We start from the raw sequence: 18,015 nt of genomic DNA on the forward strand, positions 1-18,015 counted from the left end.
ATTTTATTTTATTTTATTTTATTTTATTTTATTTTATTTTATTTTATTTTATTTTATTTTATTTGACAGAGACAGACACAGGGACAGGGGGAACACAAGCAGGGGGAGTGGGAGAGAAAGAAGCAGGCTTTCCACTGAGCAGAGAGCCGGATGAGGGGCTGGATCCCAGGACCCAGGGACCATGACCTGAGCCAAAGGCAGACTCTTAACGACTGAACCATCCAGGAGCCCCTAAACAGGATCTTTAAAAAAAAAAAAAAAAAAAAAAGATTTATTTGAGAGAGAGAGAGAGTGGGAGAAGGGGCAGAGAGAGAATCTCAAGCAGACTCCCCGCTGAGCATGGAGTCCCATGTAGTGCGCAATCTTGCAACCCTGAGATCACAACCTGAGCCAAAATCAAGAGTCCAGGTGGCTCAGTTGGTTAAGCAGCTGCCTTTGGTTCAGGTCATTATCCCAGGGTCCTGGGATTGAGCCCCACATGGGGCTCCCTGCTCAACCGAGACCCTGCTTCTCCCTCTCCCCTCTGTCTGCAGCTCTGCCTGCTGGTGCTCTCTCTCTCTGTCAAATAAATAAAATCTTTAAAAAAAAATCAAGAGTCCAACATGCTTAACTGAGCCACACAGGCACCCCTATAAACAAGATACTTTAGCAATAGAGTAATAAGTAAATAAGTAAAGATTTTACTTATTTGTCAGCAAGAGAAAGGGCACACAAGCAGGGGGAGCAGCAGGCTGAGGGAGGAACAACTCTCCGCTGATCAGGCAGCCTGGTGTAGGACTCCATCCCAGGACCTGGGGATCATGACCTGAGCTGAAGGCAGACGCTTAACCAACTGAGCTACCCAGGCATCCAGCGGAGTGAAATTTTTTATTCACTTGGGCTTTTTTTTTTTTAGTCAGGACTTCCTAATTTTCCTTTACTGTGCTGTGGAAAACTATTATAAACTATATTTTTAGTTTACTCCTTTAGAAAAGGAGTATTATAAAAGTTAACATATAAAATCCTTCCTGATTGAAGGAAAGACCAAAAAATGAAATCTTTATCAAATTATTAAGTGGGATTATTTAAAACTTCACACATTCCTTTAACTTCTAAAACTTATTTAGTAATACAACTTCCCCCCTTCCCTGCCAAAAAGAAAGAGTTCATATATATATAGCATATAAGGCCCCAATCACACCTAGGCAAAGAAAAAAGCATCCACTACTTTTGTCTTCCCTGTTTCCACCCCTGGGGGCCCCAGCCACTCCCTGGAAAACCTCTTCAACATGTTGAGCAGGTCCATGGGGGCCCCAGGGCCCCGTTCCCAAGACAGGAGGCAAAAAGCAAAGAGGCTGCTGTTATTGGTCACTTTATTGAATCCAGGACATATCAGAGTCCAGATCACCCCTACCTCCAGCTCCGCTGAACTCCCTTCAGTACCTCTTTGGTCTTTGTAGAGGCTTTATCCTCTGCCTGGAATGCCCTCCTTCATCTGCAAACTCCTATTCACCCCTCCCAACCCTCGACCTTGAGTTGGGCAGCAGACAGCACCGTTTATTCCTCCCCGTGCTTCCCCTGACAGGTCACTCCCATATTAAAGCTCTCATCATCCTGCATGGATCCAAAGGACCCAGAGGTTGCCCAGGAAACGTTGAATGGATAACTGAATCATGAACAAGGAAACCAGGAGAAAGGCTGGGAACAGGATGTGTGGGTCACAGAGCTAAGAAAGGCTGGGGCTCACTGTATGGGATGGTGACAAAGGATGTATGGGCCCTGGGTGGGATCCATTTCTACCTGCCACAATCTTCTACCTTTGGAGACTCTGTGGAACTCCAAAGCTCCAGGCTGGAGCTCAAGGAATGATAAGATCCTACATATATTCGGGGCCTGCTCCTTCCCTATCCACCAGTGAAATCTGCCTCTGGCCTAAATTCTATCTTCACCCCCCCCCCCCTCAGATAATCTGGAAGCTCCCAACTGGGGTCCTGGCCCCAGCTGACCCCTGATCCTCACCCTTAGTGAGAGACAATGGAAAGAGGCAAGCCTGGTTGGCCCTCATCTTTATCTCTTTTCCTCTCCCAGGGCAAGGGGCTGGGGTAGGCCCAGGAGTGGACCCCCCAGCTGCTCCGGGCCAATCCCCAAATCTAAGGACAGGCCAGTACCGCCTTTGGCAGCTGAAGCGTTCACAGAAAGTCATCGCAGGCCAGACACAAACAACTTTACCAGGCCTTGTTCCCCTCTGGAGCCAAGCCCTGATCCCCGGGCTCTCACTCTACCTCCCTCCCTACCAGCCGCCATCCCCTTCCTCCCCCTCACTGGGTCTTCCGGTCAAGTTTGCGCCGAACCAGCTGGCTCAGGAGGAAGGCGGTCAGCACACTGCTGCCCACCGTGAGCAGGAAGAGGCCAGAGAAGTTGTGGGGCCAGCGGGTGTGCAGAGCCTCATAGATGGGCCGCCGGGCCTCATAGTCCAGGGCCACAGCCTCCAGCTGAGCCAGCGTGCACAGCACCAAGAACACGTGGAAGAGCTGGTGGCCTTGGCCGAAGAGGTGGCAGCTGCCCGGAAACCAGCGCTCCGGCATGAAGGCTGAGAAGAAAGCCGCGGCCAAAAGGAAGAAGACCACTTGGCACTTGTGGTAGAGAAGAGCGGGGTCATCTGCGGTCCGGTCGGGGGACACCAGGATGCGGTGCACCACGGGGCTGATGTCCAGCGCGTAGGCCAGCGCCGACGGCACCTCCTGGCAGGTGCGGCCCAGCAGGCCGGGCTTCTGGCTGTACTTGTTGTAGCAGGAGCCGGTGCAAGAAAGCCAGGCGAGAAAGGCGGCCGTGGGCAGGAAGATGGCCTGCACCCGGGCATGCCAGGCAGGCTCGATGGTGTAGTAGAAGTGCGCCAGGGCGCTGCCGAACTGGTACACGGCCACGCCCACGTAGTCCAGGAAGAAGAAGCTGTAGTGCCAGAACTCGGACTTGGCCTGCAGGAGGTGAGCCAAGGCGCTGAGGGTCAGGTAGGTGAAGGAGGCAAGGATAATGATGAAGAGGGGCAGGGCATGGGGGTCTCCCCAGAAGTCCACGGTCCCCGCAAAGATGGCCAGCCGCAGCAGCAGCACTAGCGCCGCCAGCAGGTGGGTCCAGACGTTCACCGCCTCATTGTGCTGCTGGAACAGTGTGCGGAAGTAGAAGCGCCACGTCTGATGCAGCGGCCGGTAGCCCACGTAGATGTACGGCTTCCAGAAGAGGGGCGGCACCTCGGCTCGGTCCACCGTGAACACGGGCTCTGGCTGTCCGGATGGCTGCGGCTCCCGGTGGGCCTGCCGCAAAGTGGGCCGGAGATGGCTGAGCTTCTGGGCCACCATCGTGGCCATGGCTGTGGGCCAGGCAGCAAACTGGGAGAGAGGCCAGAGCAGAGTCAGGGCACCCTGGCCCTCCATGAGCAGCAGCTGGGAGGCTCTGGAGCCGGGTTTTTACTCCCTCCTTCCCTTCCCCTTTATCCCTACTATGAGTTTCTGAAGAGAGGAGTCATCCCAAGGAAGATCATGGCTCTGCCCCTACCACTGTTCTGGGCCCTGATGTATCCCAAGTACCTAGAACAGTGCCTGGTGTGCCATATGGGGCTCAGTCAATGCTTGAGAAATGAATGGAGGTGGCTCACTACCTCAGCCACTTCCATTCCAGTCCAGGTCCACACAGCAGCCCTTCTGCTTTCTCCTGTGTTCATGATGACATCTGTGTTCACCTGCTGGTGACAGTGACCTTGCTAACAACAGGCCCACAGTCTCTTCCTTTAGCCCCTTCAGAGTGGCAGGTCTCCCACTGACCCTCCATCAAATTCCATGATCTGGTCCCTGCTATCTTTTCCTGTCCTGTTGCTCAGCCACAATGTACTACCAACCCAGCTACAGCCTCACCACACCCCTGAGCCTGTTTCATGTGTCCAGAGGTTTACACAAGCTGTTCCCTCTGCCTGAGTTGTCTTCCTCATCTTGCCTACCCGGTAAACTCCTACTCATCCCTCAAAACCCATATCTTCTGTGATACTTTCCCTGGCCCCCAGATCTCTGATGATGACCTCTCTACTTGAGTGTCTACCATAAGATACCCATCTTTTGGCCATTTTAACATTTCTCATGGGTATTAAAATCATTAATGTGAGCTCACGAAGGGTAGGCAGTTAGCCTCATTGTTTTGTGAACCTGTGGGGCTTTGGAGGTAGCTGACACTTAGTGTTTGTTGAATCAAAGAGCGTAACAGCATCCTGGTAACACTTCATACCCTTAGTCCCCAACTCAAAAAGCCACTTTTTCCCCCTGAAAGTCCCCAGTTAAAAACTGATTCTATAGGGACGCCTGGGTGGCTCAGTCTGTTAAGCATCTGCTTTTGGCTCAAGTCATGATCCCAGGGTCCTGGGTTCGAGTCCTACATCGGGCTCCTTGCTCAGCAGGGAGCCTGCTTCTCCCTCTGCCTGCCATTCCCGCTGCTTGTGCTCTCTCCCTCTCTCTCTCTCTGACAAATGAAAAAATAAAAACTTAAAAAAAAAATCTGATTCCCTTTCCCTTAGCCATAGTTCCACTCAAAAGGTCCTCCTCCTCCAGCCTTTCCACTCCCATCCACGGCTGCTAATTCTAAAGGGATCAAATCTAACCCTTCACCCTGCCATTCAAGACCCTGCTCCTACCCTTATTTCCCACCTAACCCAAATATCACACCCTGTGCCAACTTCCTTTCTTTCCACTAAAATCCATCAGGGCCAGTTCTACCTACCACCGCCAGGGGGCCTCCTTAGTTCACGCCCCCCTCGCCGCCCCTCCCCATCTACTATTCCTGTGTCTGTTATATCATATACCATATAAAACATATTCACTCTTCATCTGGTCATTTAGCAAACAATTACTGAGTCCTTTCTCTGCCTCAGGTCCTGTGCTGGGTCCCAGGGAGGGCAGAGAGGAAAAAGATCTAATCCCTGCCCCCTGGGAACTTCACGGTATGTGGAGATTATCAAAAGGAAAATAAATCATAGCAAATGCTTATACAGTACCCGCTTTGTGTCAGACACTGTTTTAAATACTTTATGTATAATTGACTCCTTGATACTTCATAACATCCTGTGAGTAGGTACTATCATTAGTACCATTTTGCAGATAAGGAACTGAGGCAAGGAGACATGCAGGACCCTGCCCACCCAACTAGCTAAGAGGTGGCAGAGGCACGGTCTGGACTCATTTTGCAATCGCAACCACTACCCTGAACTGCCCTTTGTAAGACAAGGTGGCAAGTGCCATTAATCATTTCATAGTTAAATATTCTCTTTATAGTTTGGCCTGAAACCAGTTGCTTAATTCAGGCTTATCTTCATTCGCTGTGTCAGTCATTAAGTCAAATATCTACTGAAACACTAGCACCTGCCCCACAACTCCCATCCCTCCGATGAGCTTATTGGACTCAGCGCCCTGGTCTTCTGTCCGTCTTTCATCACATATTTATTGCAACTACCTTTGCACCAGTCATTGTAAGAGGCAAGGAGATCCAGGTAGGATAAAGCTCTCATGTTTCTGCCACCAACAGCACCTTAATCACCCCCCAAAGCTCCCCAGTAATTAACACACAGTCCAATAAATGCAGGGAGCTTGCTATGTGAAGACAGTATCAAGACAAGCCCCCAACCACCCTCCTCCTCACCCTAGCCTGACCTGCATCCCTATGTGCCCCCTACATGACATGTCTCAAGTCAGCTCTGGTCACTGGCCTCTCCTAGTCCAGTGGGGAGGCAGGAGTTAAACAACTCACTACAATACTGCACAAGGGGTGCTTCTGACAGGGGAGCGCAGGACTCTCCCACTTCCCATTCCCCAGACAGCATGGCACAGGTCAGGTTTAGGAAGCCGACCTTGCTGGCCGCTTCCATCCATGAGAACCCCTTCCCAACTCCACCCCACGCTGGCCTGCCTTGCTAGTGGAGGAGCCAGCACTGGAGGCAGGTCTCCTCCCCAAGAGGCTGGGCTTCAGCCTCTATCCTTGTCTACAACTTTGGCTTTCCAACTCAGAACCTCAGGAAGCCCAAGAAGGCCTCTGAAAATGTCTTATGCAGCACCTTTGTTTTACACTGAGGAAACAAGAGCCCAGAGACAGGCAGGCTTTCCCCAGAGCTGCCCAATCCAGCCAAGTTTCCATTCCCCCACAAGGGAGAAGACCAAGAAATGATAATATCCGATGGAGGCCTAGTTCCTGGGTCCCTGTGATCCATTAAATCTAGTCCAAGGTTCCATATCCCACTGAGAACTTTCTAAGTCACAACAGCCTATTAAAGGCTCTAAGAAGTCCTGCAGCATAGATGTCAGCTTTGCTTTGTTGGACCTCCATTTGTCAAGACTGCCTGACCAAAGATTCTTTTCCTAGTAATAATTACATCGTAGAGCCAGCTGAAATGTGTGCTTACTGCATGCTCACTCTTTATAACCTTGTTGCAGTTAATTCCCATAACTAGACTGGTGAGGTAGGTATTATGCCCATTTTCTTTCTTTTTTTTTTTTTTTAAAGATTTTATTTATTTATTTGACAGAGAGAGAGAGAGATCACAAGTAGGCAGAGAGGCATGCAGAGAGAGAGGGTGGGGGGAAGCAGGCTCCCCGCTCAGCAGAGAGCCCGAGGCGGGGCTCGATCCCAGGACCCTGAGATCATGACCTGAGCTGAAGGCAGAGGCTTAACCCATTGAGCCACCCAGGCGCCACCCCCCCATTTTCTTTTTGAGGCTAGTGAAACTCAGAGAGGTTAGGAGCTCTTCCCCAAGTGCACATGCTCACATTCATACATGTGTGTACACACACACACACACACACACACACACACACACACAGAGGCTACCCTGCCTCCTGTCACTGTCAATCTGCATTCCACAGAACTACTTTATAAAATAATGGTCTAAAGCAGGTAGCCAAGGCCTTTCCCATAAATTATTTCCTTAGTCTGCTAGCAACTGACACGGATCCAGGGTCGTCCGTCCCCTCCCACCAGCCACCCATTGGCTCTACACCAGTGAAGCCCTAGCTCACAGCCACCTCCTCAGGTTGTCATAGCTCCCGCAGGGCCCTCCTCCTCCACCAGCCATGGTGGGGCCTAAGCATGGTGGGGCCTAACCCAGAGGTTACATACTAGGATAAAGAGATCTTGCTCCCTACTTCCTTTAGACCTCACCCACAGGCCCGATTCCAGCTGGATCTGTCTATTTTTAGAATTAGTTCCCATCTCCTGACTCCATGGAAAGGGGTCCCCACATCCAGGGGAAAGGTGCAGGAGCAGGGGTCTAGCATGAGCTGGAAGGAGGAGGGCAGGTATCCAGAGACCACCCTCAGAATATCCTCAGAGTCATCTGCCCACCAGGCTGTCAAGACCTGCTTGTTTCGGGCCACCCTCCACCACCCTCCGCCAAAGCCTAGGTTACCTAGGGGTTTTCCTGGAGCCTGGGGGCCGATGGCTTCCGCTGTGGGACTGGGCAATTTCACCAGATGCCAGGCACTGGGTGGCACTTCCACAGGTGAGGGTCACTAGGGGCGGGGCTTCCAAGGACTGGAGGTGTCTTGTGTGATGTCACCAGAGGGTGGGGCTGAAGGAAACCTCCACCTCTCCCTTCCCCCAACCAACACCATGCCCACACTGGTCAAATCCCAGTTAAATGTAGCCCTCCTAGCCAGGCCTCAGCTGCAGAAAGAAAGTCAGCATCACCCTCCACATGAAATGTCTGGGGAAACCCAGGGCTAGCTAAAAAGTTGGGACTTACCCAAGATTCATACAGCAAGATGGGCAAAGCTGGGCTGAGACCAGGTAACCAGGGACTGGTTGATGGATGTCAGGCACACTTGACCAGCTTCTGTCCCCTACTCACCAGGAATCATAACAGAAAGAAGTTAGAAATAAAGGAGAAAGGAGACACCATAAAGGCTCATGAAGGAGATGGACTTCAGATTCAGAAAAAACAGGTTTGACGCCTGCTTCCATCACATACAAGCTGTGTGACTTAAGACAAGTGATTCGCCTTCTCTGAGCCTTAGCGCCCTCACAGGAATTATATTATCTATAGCATAGATGGCTGTAAAGATTAAACTCATTAGAATAAAGTTGTAGCACAGTTGAGGGACTCAATAAATGATTGTTATTATTATTAATTATAAATAGTAGTAGTAACTCATTGTTATTAATAGTAGTATTATTTTAATTATCCCCAGCCTGAGTCGTAGTATTTGAAATATCCCCAGCCCTAGAGATTCGCTTGGCATCGTCTAAAAAAAACTGTCCTCTTTTAACCCTCTTTTTATCCAGAAGCAAAACAGATGACAAACTTGTAGGGATGGGGCAATAAATGGGCTTCAAAGTGGGAGAGCCCCAGGTTTTACCCATCCCACTGAATTCAGTGCACATGGCAGGCCAAAGGCTACAGGGCTGGGGCACAGGGTGAAGGAAGCATACAGACTCCCTGCCCAGACAGGGCTCTCCCACACAAATGAAATGCCTAGAGGCTGAGGAAAGTCCAACTGGAGAGAGGGCACGTGGGTGGTGACCGTGCAGCACTGGAGACAGCTGACTCTCCAAGGGAGGGTGTCTACCACTTGCCTCAGGCCAGCTATTTCAGAGAGAAGCCAGGTCCCTATTTTCACGTGAGAGTGGGATTTCAAATCTGACACTCATCGGCTGTGTAACTTCGCTTTTTAAGTCCTTACCCTCTCTAAACCTATTTCCTCATTCATAATCAAAGGATAGTAACAGCCACCCCTTGGGCTCTTGTGAAAGCAAAACAAAGTTATAGATGCAAGCTGTTGGCTCCAGCAAAGCCTGACTCTGTCTGCTCTTTTTGTTGGGTTTGAGTCCTGGCTCAGCCATTCAATCCCTGTGGGATCCTGGACAAGTCCATTCCCCTCTCGGCCCCGTTCCTCCAAATGTCAAAGGAGAGAGTGAATTTACTGGTAACATCAAAGGGCGCTTCAGGCCCTGAGATGTTCCAATATTTGTTCCAAGCCGAGTGTGTGCCAGGGTCTAGAGATTCAGCGGTGAACAAAGCAGTTAAGACACTTTCCTCATGGAACCAACAGCCCTGCAAGTAACAGCTAAGGGCAAGAACTAAGGGTATTAATACCCTGCCCTCTTGGAGCTTAATAGCCTAACTAAAAAATGCCTATTACGAGTATTAATCAGTTATAACTCTACTTTCTCTCTCGCCTACATCTTGGCATGCAAAATATTCATTGTTGCTTCTCTGGGACCTGATTATTCAGCACATTCCCTTAAAGACAGCTTTATCTTGCCATAGAAGACAAAGTCTAACCTCAGATAAAAAATAATAAAGGGGCGCCTGGGTGGCTCAGTAGGTTAAGCCGCTGTCTTCTGCTCAGGTCATGATCTCAGGGTCCTGGGATCCAGCCCCGCATAGGGCTCTCTGCTTAGCAGGGAGCCTGCTTCCTCCTCTCTCTCTGCCTGCCTCTCAGCCTACTTGTGATCTCTCTCTGTCAAATAAATAAATAAAATCTTTTAAAAAAAATAATAGAAAGGCAGGGGGGACGTCTGGCTGGCTCAGGAGGTAGAGCATGAGATTCTTGATCTGAGGGTCGTGAGTTCAAGCTGTGTGTTAGGCCTGGGCCCACTTAAAAATAATAATCATAATAATAATAGTAAGGTCTGGCCCATATTAACACAAGAGTTGTTAGAGGTAAATGTTCTTGAAGGGTCCTGACAAGCATGATTTATAAGAGCCCAAATATTATCAATAAGATTAGATGCTAACATTAATAATTATAGTGGCTTGCTGTTTACAAAGAACTTTCACATATATTTCAAGTCTCCCTCAAAGCAACTCTGGTCCTCCATGTAAGCTGCTGTCACAGCCCAGGAGGCAGGATGGCCGGGCACAACATCTGACTCCCAAACCAGTGCTCTTGACTTTCATCCACTGTAGTCAACTCCCAGGCATCCGGTGGGTGGCCACAGATTACACAAGCAAAGTTTTCGTCCCTGGCTGGCCTCCCGATCTCCCAGCAACTGGGTCACCTCCCTCAGTGCAAACCAATTCCCCAACTCGGCAGAATGTGTTTAAGAAAAAGTCTTCCATTTCTTCCAAAACTGAACAGAAATCATTTTTTTGTTTTTTTGTAACCACACCTGGGCCACCATTTCTGATTAGAATAGAATAAATAAGTCAAAGGAATTCTGTGGAACTCAGACTCACTAATGCTCTGAGGACAGGGAAGAACCTGTAGGAAGAAGGCAGGCTCAGAGAGGTTGGGTGAGCTGGCTATAGTCACCCAGCACGGGATGGAAGAGGGACCCAACTTTCACCTCTGTCCAGCAAGGGCCCCTCTAGTCAGGGAAACTGAGGCTGTAGTGGGGCTGCCTCTTCCCAAGGGCTCTGAGGTGGCACAAACCCCTTGAAGTGAGGCTGGAACCCTCTCCCACAGGAGCTAAAACGTAAGGTCCTGGGCCATCCAATCAGGTGCAGCCAGGCTCTGGGACTCCATCAAACTCTCAAACTCTCCAGCTGTGGCCTAGCCAGGACCCTCACTCAGGCCAGGCCTGCATGGGCTGCCCCAGGGAAACCTCCGGGGGTCTTCAAAGCCTGCATGATTGGAGCAAATGCTATGGGGTGGTGTGGGGCTCCTTCCTCTTCCCCTCACTGGGTAGGGAAACCTCCACGCTTTCCTGACACCAAGACAGGCTTCCCCATCCCAACCAGCCTAGATGGCCCCCAAGTGCGACCCTCTCACATCATCATCCAGTTCCAGGTAGTCGCACCCCTTTTGCCCCTGGAGTCTCCCTACATTCTCCCGCGGGAGCAGCGAACCCCTGGCCTCTCCTCTTCCTGGCCACCGCGGCCGTGCCCACTCTCTCAGATGCGTCCCATTCCAGCGGGTCCCCCAGCGTCCTCCCGCTCTCACCCTGGGGAGCCCCGGCTCCGGCTCCGCCCCCTGCGCGCGGGACCGCCGCCCCCGGGAGCAGCCCCTGCGCCCGCCGCCGGTCCCCCTCTCTCCAGCCCCGTACCTGCTGCGGGCCGGAGCTTGGCGGGGAGCCAGGTCGCCTAGGACCCGCGGCCCTCGGCGTCCCCGGCGACCTACAGGCAGATAAAGGGGCGGCCGGTGGCCCCGCCCCGAGGCGGTCGGGGGGCGGGGCGGCGGCGGCGGGCGGGAGGGGAGCGGCGGCACCGCGGGCCTCCCCGCCCCCCCGCCGCGCCCACTTGTTGCCGGCGGAGGCGGGGAGGCGGGTAGGGCGCCCCGACCCCGGCAACCACGGAGTCGTGGGTGTTCTATGGCCATCGTGTAGAAAGATGGGTAGACACAGGCCCGGAGGGCAGAAGGGGTTGCCCAAGTCCCCCAGCTGGGCGGCGGCGCTGCGGAGGCTCCAGCCGAGCGGGTCCCGCTTCCGCCAACGGGAAGCACCAGCTCTGGAGTCTGGACGACCGACTGGCGGGCACCGGGCGAGTTGTAGCAGGAGCGCGGACAGGTTTGCCAGCGAGAGCCCGCCGCCCAGCCCCGAAGCCACAAGGATCTCCACACTTGCCCCGCGCACTTCTGGTCTCGATGGGCCTGGCCTTCCCCATTTTCCTCTCTCTGCTCGGGGAGCCCCACCCTGGCTCTGCACCCCTGTCTTACTCAAGATTCCACCTCAGCCCTCTCCGTGGGCCGCTTCCCCTGGGCGGCCGGCCCAAGGCATTGTATTTTAACCTCTGTTAAAACACCACTTCCTACCCTCTAGTGTAACATCTCCCCGCAGAAGTGGGAGCCCCCAAAGGGTGAGGGATCCCTGCATAGAGAAGGCCCTCAGCAAAGACTGACTCCTCTGGACCTGGACCAGACAGAGTGGGGAGATACCTCCACCCCCATCTGGGGGGCACACAGCCTGATGGATGCCGAGCTAAGAGGGGACAGTCTGAGAGGGGACACTGCTCCGCCCTTGGGGAGCTCCACCCTCGGGGAGTCCCACGTGTGGGGCATGGGCATGATGACTGGATTCAAGTCCTGGTGCTACCCCCAACTCACCATGTGACCTTGGGCAAGTCTTTTTCTGGGCCTCAAGTTTACTACCTGTGAAATGGAAGTAATAATACCTGACAGGTTGTTAGGAGGATTAATACAACAGTGGGTATGAAGGTTCTTTGTCAACTGCAATGAATACTAGAGGAATGTATATTTCCTTGCTATATTATAACAAAACATGCATAATCGTAATCATAATAACCCTAAGAATTAGTTAAATCTCTATTATCCATGTGCATAGAAAAGGTGGCATAGAAGAGTCAATCATTTAGAGCAGGTAGGTATGGGAAATGAAAACCAGTAAGGATATTATGGAAATTATAGTCTATATGATGGAATATATTCTATCATAGTGAATACAAATTTAAAACTTGGAAGGTGACTTAGACTCCTCTCGCAGTTTTTGAACACCTGCTCTGTAATGGACATGTTTTTAAAGCTACAGTTAAAAAATATAAAAATAAAAAAATAAAGTTACGGTCTTTTAAGCTCTTGCTATGTGTACTAAATAGTTGTCAAGTTATCTCCTTTGAGCCAGACAACCCTATTAACCCCTTTACAAACTGGGAAACTAAGGATTAGAAAAGGGACATGGGACTGTTATATTATCTCATTTAACCTCATCTTTTCCTAGAAATTGAGTGTTAGGACCCCCATTTTACAGACAGAAAAACTGAGGCCAGGAGGGGAGAAATTATATATTCCAGGTCACGTAGCTCCCGATGTACTTAGGCTCTGAGAAATGGATCTAGAGGTGTGCCTAGCGGAGAGAAAAGTCACTTGAACCTGAAACTTGGCTATGGATATTTGGGAGCTGAATGATAAAAATTTTTAAAAGTAGGAACAGTGATCAGGTATGGAGCACTTGGCATGTGCCCGGCCTAAGGCAAAGCCCCTTCCTTGCACTGTAAGCCCATAAGGGTGTGGTTTCCTTATCTCATTTCATGGATGGGGAAACTGGTTCCGAAAGATACTACTTGCCCAAGGCCACCCAGTTGGCTAGAGGCAGGCCTGGATCCCAGCCTTGCTCTTATCTGCTAGACAGTACTGGTGACAAGGAGTGAAGCTGTGGGGCCAGGACAATTCCTTCCCTACCCAGCTGTGCCCCATTTCATTTTCCAGCCCAGGGCTGCCCTTCCCCAGCTCAGACACCTGAGTGAGGCCAAGTGACTCCGTGGCTCCAAGAGCCCAGAGCTCTGAAATCCTTTGAGTCCAGACCCTAGAAGAGGAAGGAAGGTGGGTAACCTGTGCAGTAAGCTGTGCGTCATCCAGCTGCCCTCCCGGATGCTGGGTTCAGCTGTTGGAGGAACAGGGTCTCCAGGGAGACTAGATTCCTGGGAGGCCCTAAAGAGTCAAAAGGCCTCAGAAGTCAGGCTCTGAGCTAAGAGACTATCAGAAAGGGCTTCGGTGCACCTAAAGAAAGAAAATATGTGGGGCCTGACTGTCCTGAACACATTGTTTTATTTTCCCCCAAACAAGGGTATCCATTCATGGTGGGGGGGGGGGCAGCAAAGCAGTGAAGCACACGAGTGCATTGTGCCTGGGTTCACACCTTAGCTCAGCCACTTACCCCAGGCAAGTTATGTAGCCTCTCTGGATATCTGGTTCATTCATCCTAAAACAGGTCAGCGCCCTCCATTGAGAGTTGGCATGAAGAGTAAAGGAAATCACATACAGTGCTCATGGCACCAGATGTATCGTGCTATTGCTCTAGCTCGGTTCCTTCCTCCCCCTCTTTGCCAATAAGGGAGCAAAATAAAGGCTTTGTTGTCTGCCCCCAGTGTTAAGGTGGTTTGTTACACAGCATTATTGAAGCAATTCCTGACTCATACACATAGCAGAGCCAGCATGCAAAGGCAGGGGTATGACCCAAGACCACAATTTCAGTTGTGTGTGGTGCGGGGGGGGGGGGGACATGGCGCTAGGGACACTGACTGCCGACAGAAATTCTCTGCCTGAGGTCCACTTGGAGTGAGCCTTTCAGGATGAGGAAGGGTTCTCCGAGCCATGAGGAGGGAAAGAACTTTCCAGACAGTGGGAACAGTATGTGCAAATGTATGGAGGTGTGAATGGTGAAGTAGGTTTAGGGAAGGAGCCATCATGTTCTAGGGCTGGAGAAGAGGGAGCCTGGGGGCAGCAGGTGACATTAGAAAGGTAGGGAGAGGGGGCGCCTGGGTGGCTCAGTGGGTTAAGCCTCTACCTTCGGCTCAGGTCATGATCCTAGGGTCCTGGGATCAAGTCCCGTACCGGGCTCTCTGCTCAGCAGGGACCCTGCTTCCCTCTCTCTCTCTCTCTCTGCCTGCCTCTCTGCCTACTTGTGATCTCTGTCTGTCAAATAAATAAATAAAATCTTAAAAGAAAGAAAGAAAGAAAGAAATGTAGGGAGAGGTTAGAAGGAAGAGAGTCTTGCCCAGGTGAGAGGGCTTTATCCTGAAGGCCATGCGGAGATTGGAGGCAGAGATTAGAAAGAGGAGTGGGAGGGGGTGAGGGGGCTTCAAGGAGAGCAGTCAGAAAGGTAGAGGTATCCTCTGGCACTCGTGGCTGGGTATCAGACTCTTGACCAAGAATCCCAAAGGGGAAGGGTTGGCAATAGCAGCAGACCACAGTGGTGGGAGGAGCGGACTGGGTTTGCAGGGATGCTGGCCGTAGGTGTGTGCTGCCCGCAGGTCGGGACTGTGCGGCAGGAGAGAGACAGACTTCGATCCTGCCCAAGAACGTCTCCTGTGGGGGCTGGAAGGGTCCTGGGATTGGGGGAAGCCATCATAAACAGCTGGCCTTCCTTAAGGGACCCCCAGATGAGGCCTCATGATGACTGTCCCCGGCAAGGCAAACGCACGAGACTGGCCCATCAGATTACAGCTTCAGCAGGGGTGGGCAGCCCCACCCATGCCTACCGCAGCCCCCCTCCAAGCTTCCGCCAGGCAGGCCTCCACTTTCCAGCCTCTGGACTCTCCTGGAAGTTGTAGCTCAGCAGTTCAGGCACTTAGCGCCCTGACAACGGCCCAGCCCTCATGGAAGCTGCTGGAGAAAGCCCCGGCCTCCTGTTCTGAATAAAACTCTGGGAGGTGGGGTGCCTGGGTGGCTCAGTGGTTAAGCTGCTGCCTTTGGCTTGGGTCATGATCTCAGGGTCCTGGGATCGAGTCCCACGTCGGGCTCTCTGCTCAGCGGGGAGCCTGCTTCCCTCTCTCTCTGCCTGCCTCTCGGTCTGCTTGTGATCTCTCTCTGTCAAATAAATAAATAAAATCTTTAAAAAAAAAAAAAAAAACAAAAAACTCTGGGAGGCATTTGGTCTGCATTAGGCCTTCTGGAATCCAGGCTCCATCACCCAAAGCGGCAATCTGGAAGATACAATCCATCCTCCTTTGTGCTTTGCCTGCTTCCTTGTCTCCCCACTCCCATCCTCTCCGGGGTTGTCTCCCAAACAAACTACTCACACCTAAGTCTCTGCCTCGGGCTCTGCTTTGGGGGAAAACCAAGCAAAGACTACTGGGACCCCTTCCTACACCCCCCAAGAAAGAGAGTCAGCTTTAAACACCTGCCAAGCCCAGAATGCTCAAAACAAGTACGGGGTAAGGCAGAACTTTCCTGAACCTGAAACCTCACCACCTTTCCTGTTCCCTCCTGGGCAGCCCTGGAGAGGTCAGTGAGAAGCAGGGGAGGAGGCTCAAAGGGCAGAAATAGAGAACAAGCCAACCATGGACTTCCCTCCTACTCTAGACTTCAAGTTGACCTTTCCACTGGCTATGCCTTCTGCCTGGAACTCACTTTGCCCCAGATAGGACTGGCATAATTTCTGAGGTCCTGTACAAAATGATAATGCAAAGCTTTGTTCAAAAATTGAGAATTTCAATATAATGAGAACAGAACATGAAACCAAGCACGGGGACCCTCCTGACCCAAGTTCCTATGTGACAGCATGGGTCACATGGCCAGGAAGCTGGTTGTGGCTCCCATCACCAGAACTTCTGTCTGCTGTTCCACTGCCTTCAGATGCCTCTTTCAATGTCCCCTTACACAATGGGGCACCCGGATGGCTCAGTCAATAGAGTGTGTGACTCTTGATCTTGGGGTTGTAAGTTCGAGCCCCATATTGGGTGTAGAGATTACTTAAAAATAAAATCTTGGGGTGCCTGGGTGGCTCAGTCGGTTAAGCATCTGCCTTCAGCTCAGGTCATGATCCCAGGGTCCTGAGATCAAGCCCTTCATTGGGCTCCTTGCTCAGCAGGGACCCTGCTTCTTCCTCTGCCTCTGCCCTCCCCCTGCTTGTGCTCTCAATCTCTCTCTCTGACAAATAAATAAATAAAATCATTTAAAAAGAAAAAAGGCTTATGAATCACTGAACTCTACCTCTTAAAACAATAATACATGATATGTTAATTGATTACATTTAAATTAAATAAATACAACCATAAAGTGGGGGGGGAAACGTGCCTGTTTCCCTCAATAATGGACTGTGGTATCAAAGTTTTTGATTTTTGCCAATTGGGTGAAAAATGGAATCTCAGTCTTCTTTTCAAATTTCTCCTATTATGGGTGAGGCTGCATATTCACTAAAACACATTGTGTTGTTGTGATTTATTGTAAGAAATATATACTTGGTCTCCACCTCTGTGGCACACAGCTCCTGAAGCCTTGTAATTTTCTAAGTGGTACGAGCACTAAGAGCATCTGTTGTTCGGAAGCAACTTGGTGGGTTCCTGGGTGGCTCCTGGATGGGGGCAGGCCACCAGAAATTCCAAACCATTAGAAGCTTGGAATTTTTAGCCCCCACCCCCTGCTTCTCCAGAGAGGGGAGAGGGCTAGAAATGGAGTTAATAATTGATCAAGACTACACGAAGTCTCCATAAAATCCCAATAGTATGGGGTTTGGAGTACTTTCAGTTGGATGAACCCAGCCACACCTGGAGGATGATATACCCTAACTCCATGGGCAACGAAGCTCCCGGGTTCGGGACCTTCCCGTACCTTGCCCTGTGTATCTCTGTATCTGGGTGTTCATCTGTATCTTTCGATAAACTGCTAAATATAAGTAGGGGTTTCCCTGCATTCTGTGAGCCACTGAGAAATTAACCAAAGCGAAGGAAGGGGCCATTGGAGCCTCTGATCACTGGGCATCTGGTCAGAAGCATGGATCATGACTGGGGTTTGTGACCAGTATCTGAAGTGGGGGAGGAAGCTGTCTCATTAGAACCTGTGAGATCTAATGCTCTCGCTCTGGGTCCATAGCAGGTTGAAGTCTCAACCGCCTGCAGATGTCTGAGAATTGTTTGGGCTTGTGGGGAAGTCCCTCCCACGCCCAGACACTGGAATCGGATCCAAGAACCCAAAAGAGCTGGTGGTGGTGAAGCGGAATTTGCTAGGACATCCCTGGATCGTAGAAAGATGTGATTTGGGAAGAGAAAGATGAAAAGCTGGGGATGAAAAACCTTTGATTCCTGGGTGGCCACGTGGATCTGTATGATCGGGTTCCTGAGGAAGCTTTACTGGCTGGATTGTGAATGTACCTAATCTCAGGGCAGCATCTGTGGCTTGAATGCTGCAGAGGGGAAGGGCATGTCGGGTTTATGCAGCCGCCTCAGCTCACTCTGGAACAATCACAGACGGCTATACGGCTATACGCAACCCAGACACACCAGGGGGTTGTTCCCGAGGGAAGGGCCAACAAGTGGACTGGGTACAAACTGCTGTAAGGTCTGTTTACCCTGAGGAGGGAGACTGTCCGTCTTCCCCCATAAATGTCTGTGAAACACCCTAGATGAAGCAGCTGCTGGCTTCACGTGCAAATCATTTGGGAACGGCTTATGACCACATGGATATTTACCCACTGACCATGCCCATTACCCAAGTCACGGGGAACGCTGTGGCTAAGGGGGCTCCTTTCATATATATATGTATGTATATGTACGTATATATATATGTATGTATACATACACACGCACGTGCACACACACACACACACATAACCTATATAACCTTATTGCTGAAAAACCAAAAAAACAGTTCATAAAACCTTATCACATTTGCTGTC

General features: G+C 51.0%; 1 protein-coding gene across 5 annotated transcripts; it reads right to left on the reverse strand.

The window, feature by feature from the left end:
• Positions 1-46: 46 nt before the first annotated feature.
• On the reverse strand, positions 47-11,104 carry PAQR7 (progestin and adipoQ receptor family member 7). 5 transcript variants are annotated; one of them, XR_009399690.1, is made up of 3 exons: positions 10,996-11,104; positions 7,751-7,847; positions 47-242 (listed from the first exon to the last, which is right to left on the reverse strand). XR_009399690.1 is itself a non-coding variant. In XM_059376713.1 (3 exons), exon 3 carries the CDS (start codon positions 3,342-3,344, stop codon positions 2,298-2,300), a length of 1,047 nt encoding a protein of 348 aa, XP_059232696.1. In that variant the 5' UTR covers positions 3,345-3,365; positions 7,751-7,847; positions 10,996-11,104; the 3' UTR covers positions 257-2,297. The 5 variants fall into 5 exon arrangements, 4 of the variants coding, with proteins under 4 accessions (XP_059232696.1, XP_059232697.1, XP_059232699.1 ...); XM_059376713.1 differs by lacking the exon at positions 47-242 and adding an exon at positions 257-3,365; XM_059376714.1 differs by lacking the exons at positions 47-242; positions 10,996-11,104 and adding exons at positions 257-3,365; positions 10,893-10,957.
• Positions 11,105-18,015: the final 6,911 nt, after the last annotated feature.

This window comes from Mustela nigripes, chromosome 14, assembly GCF_022355385.1.
Source record: "Mustela nigripes isolate SB6536 chromosome 14, MUSNIG.SB6536, whole genome shotgun sequence".
NCBI classification, from domain to species: domain Eukaryota; kingdom Metazoa; phylum Chordata; class Mammalia; order Carnivora; family Mustelidae; genus Mustela; species Mustela nigripes.

What these genes read in the sequence shown, in the direction of transcription:
- PAQR7 (XM_059376713.1), bottom strand. Translation starts at nt 3,344, where the DNA reads ATGGCCACGATGGTGGCCCAGAAGCTCAGCCATCTCCGGCCCACTTTG.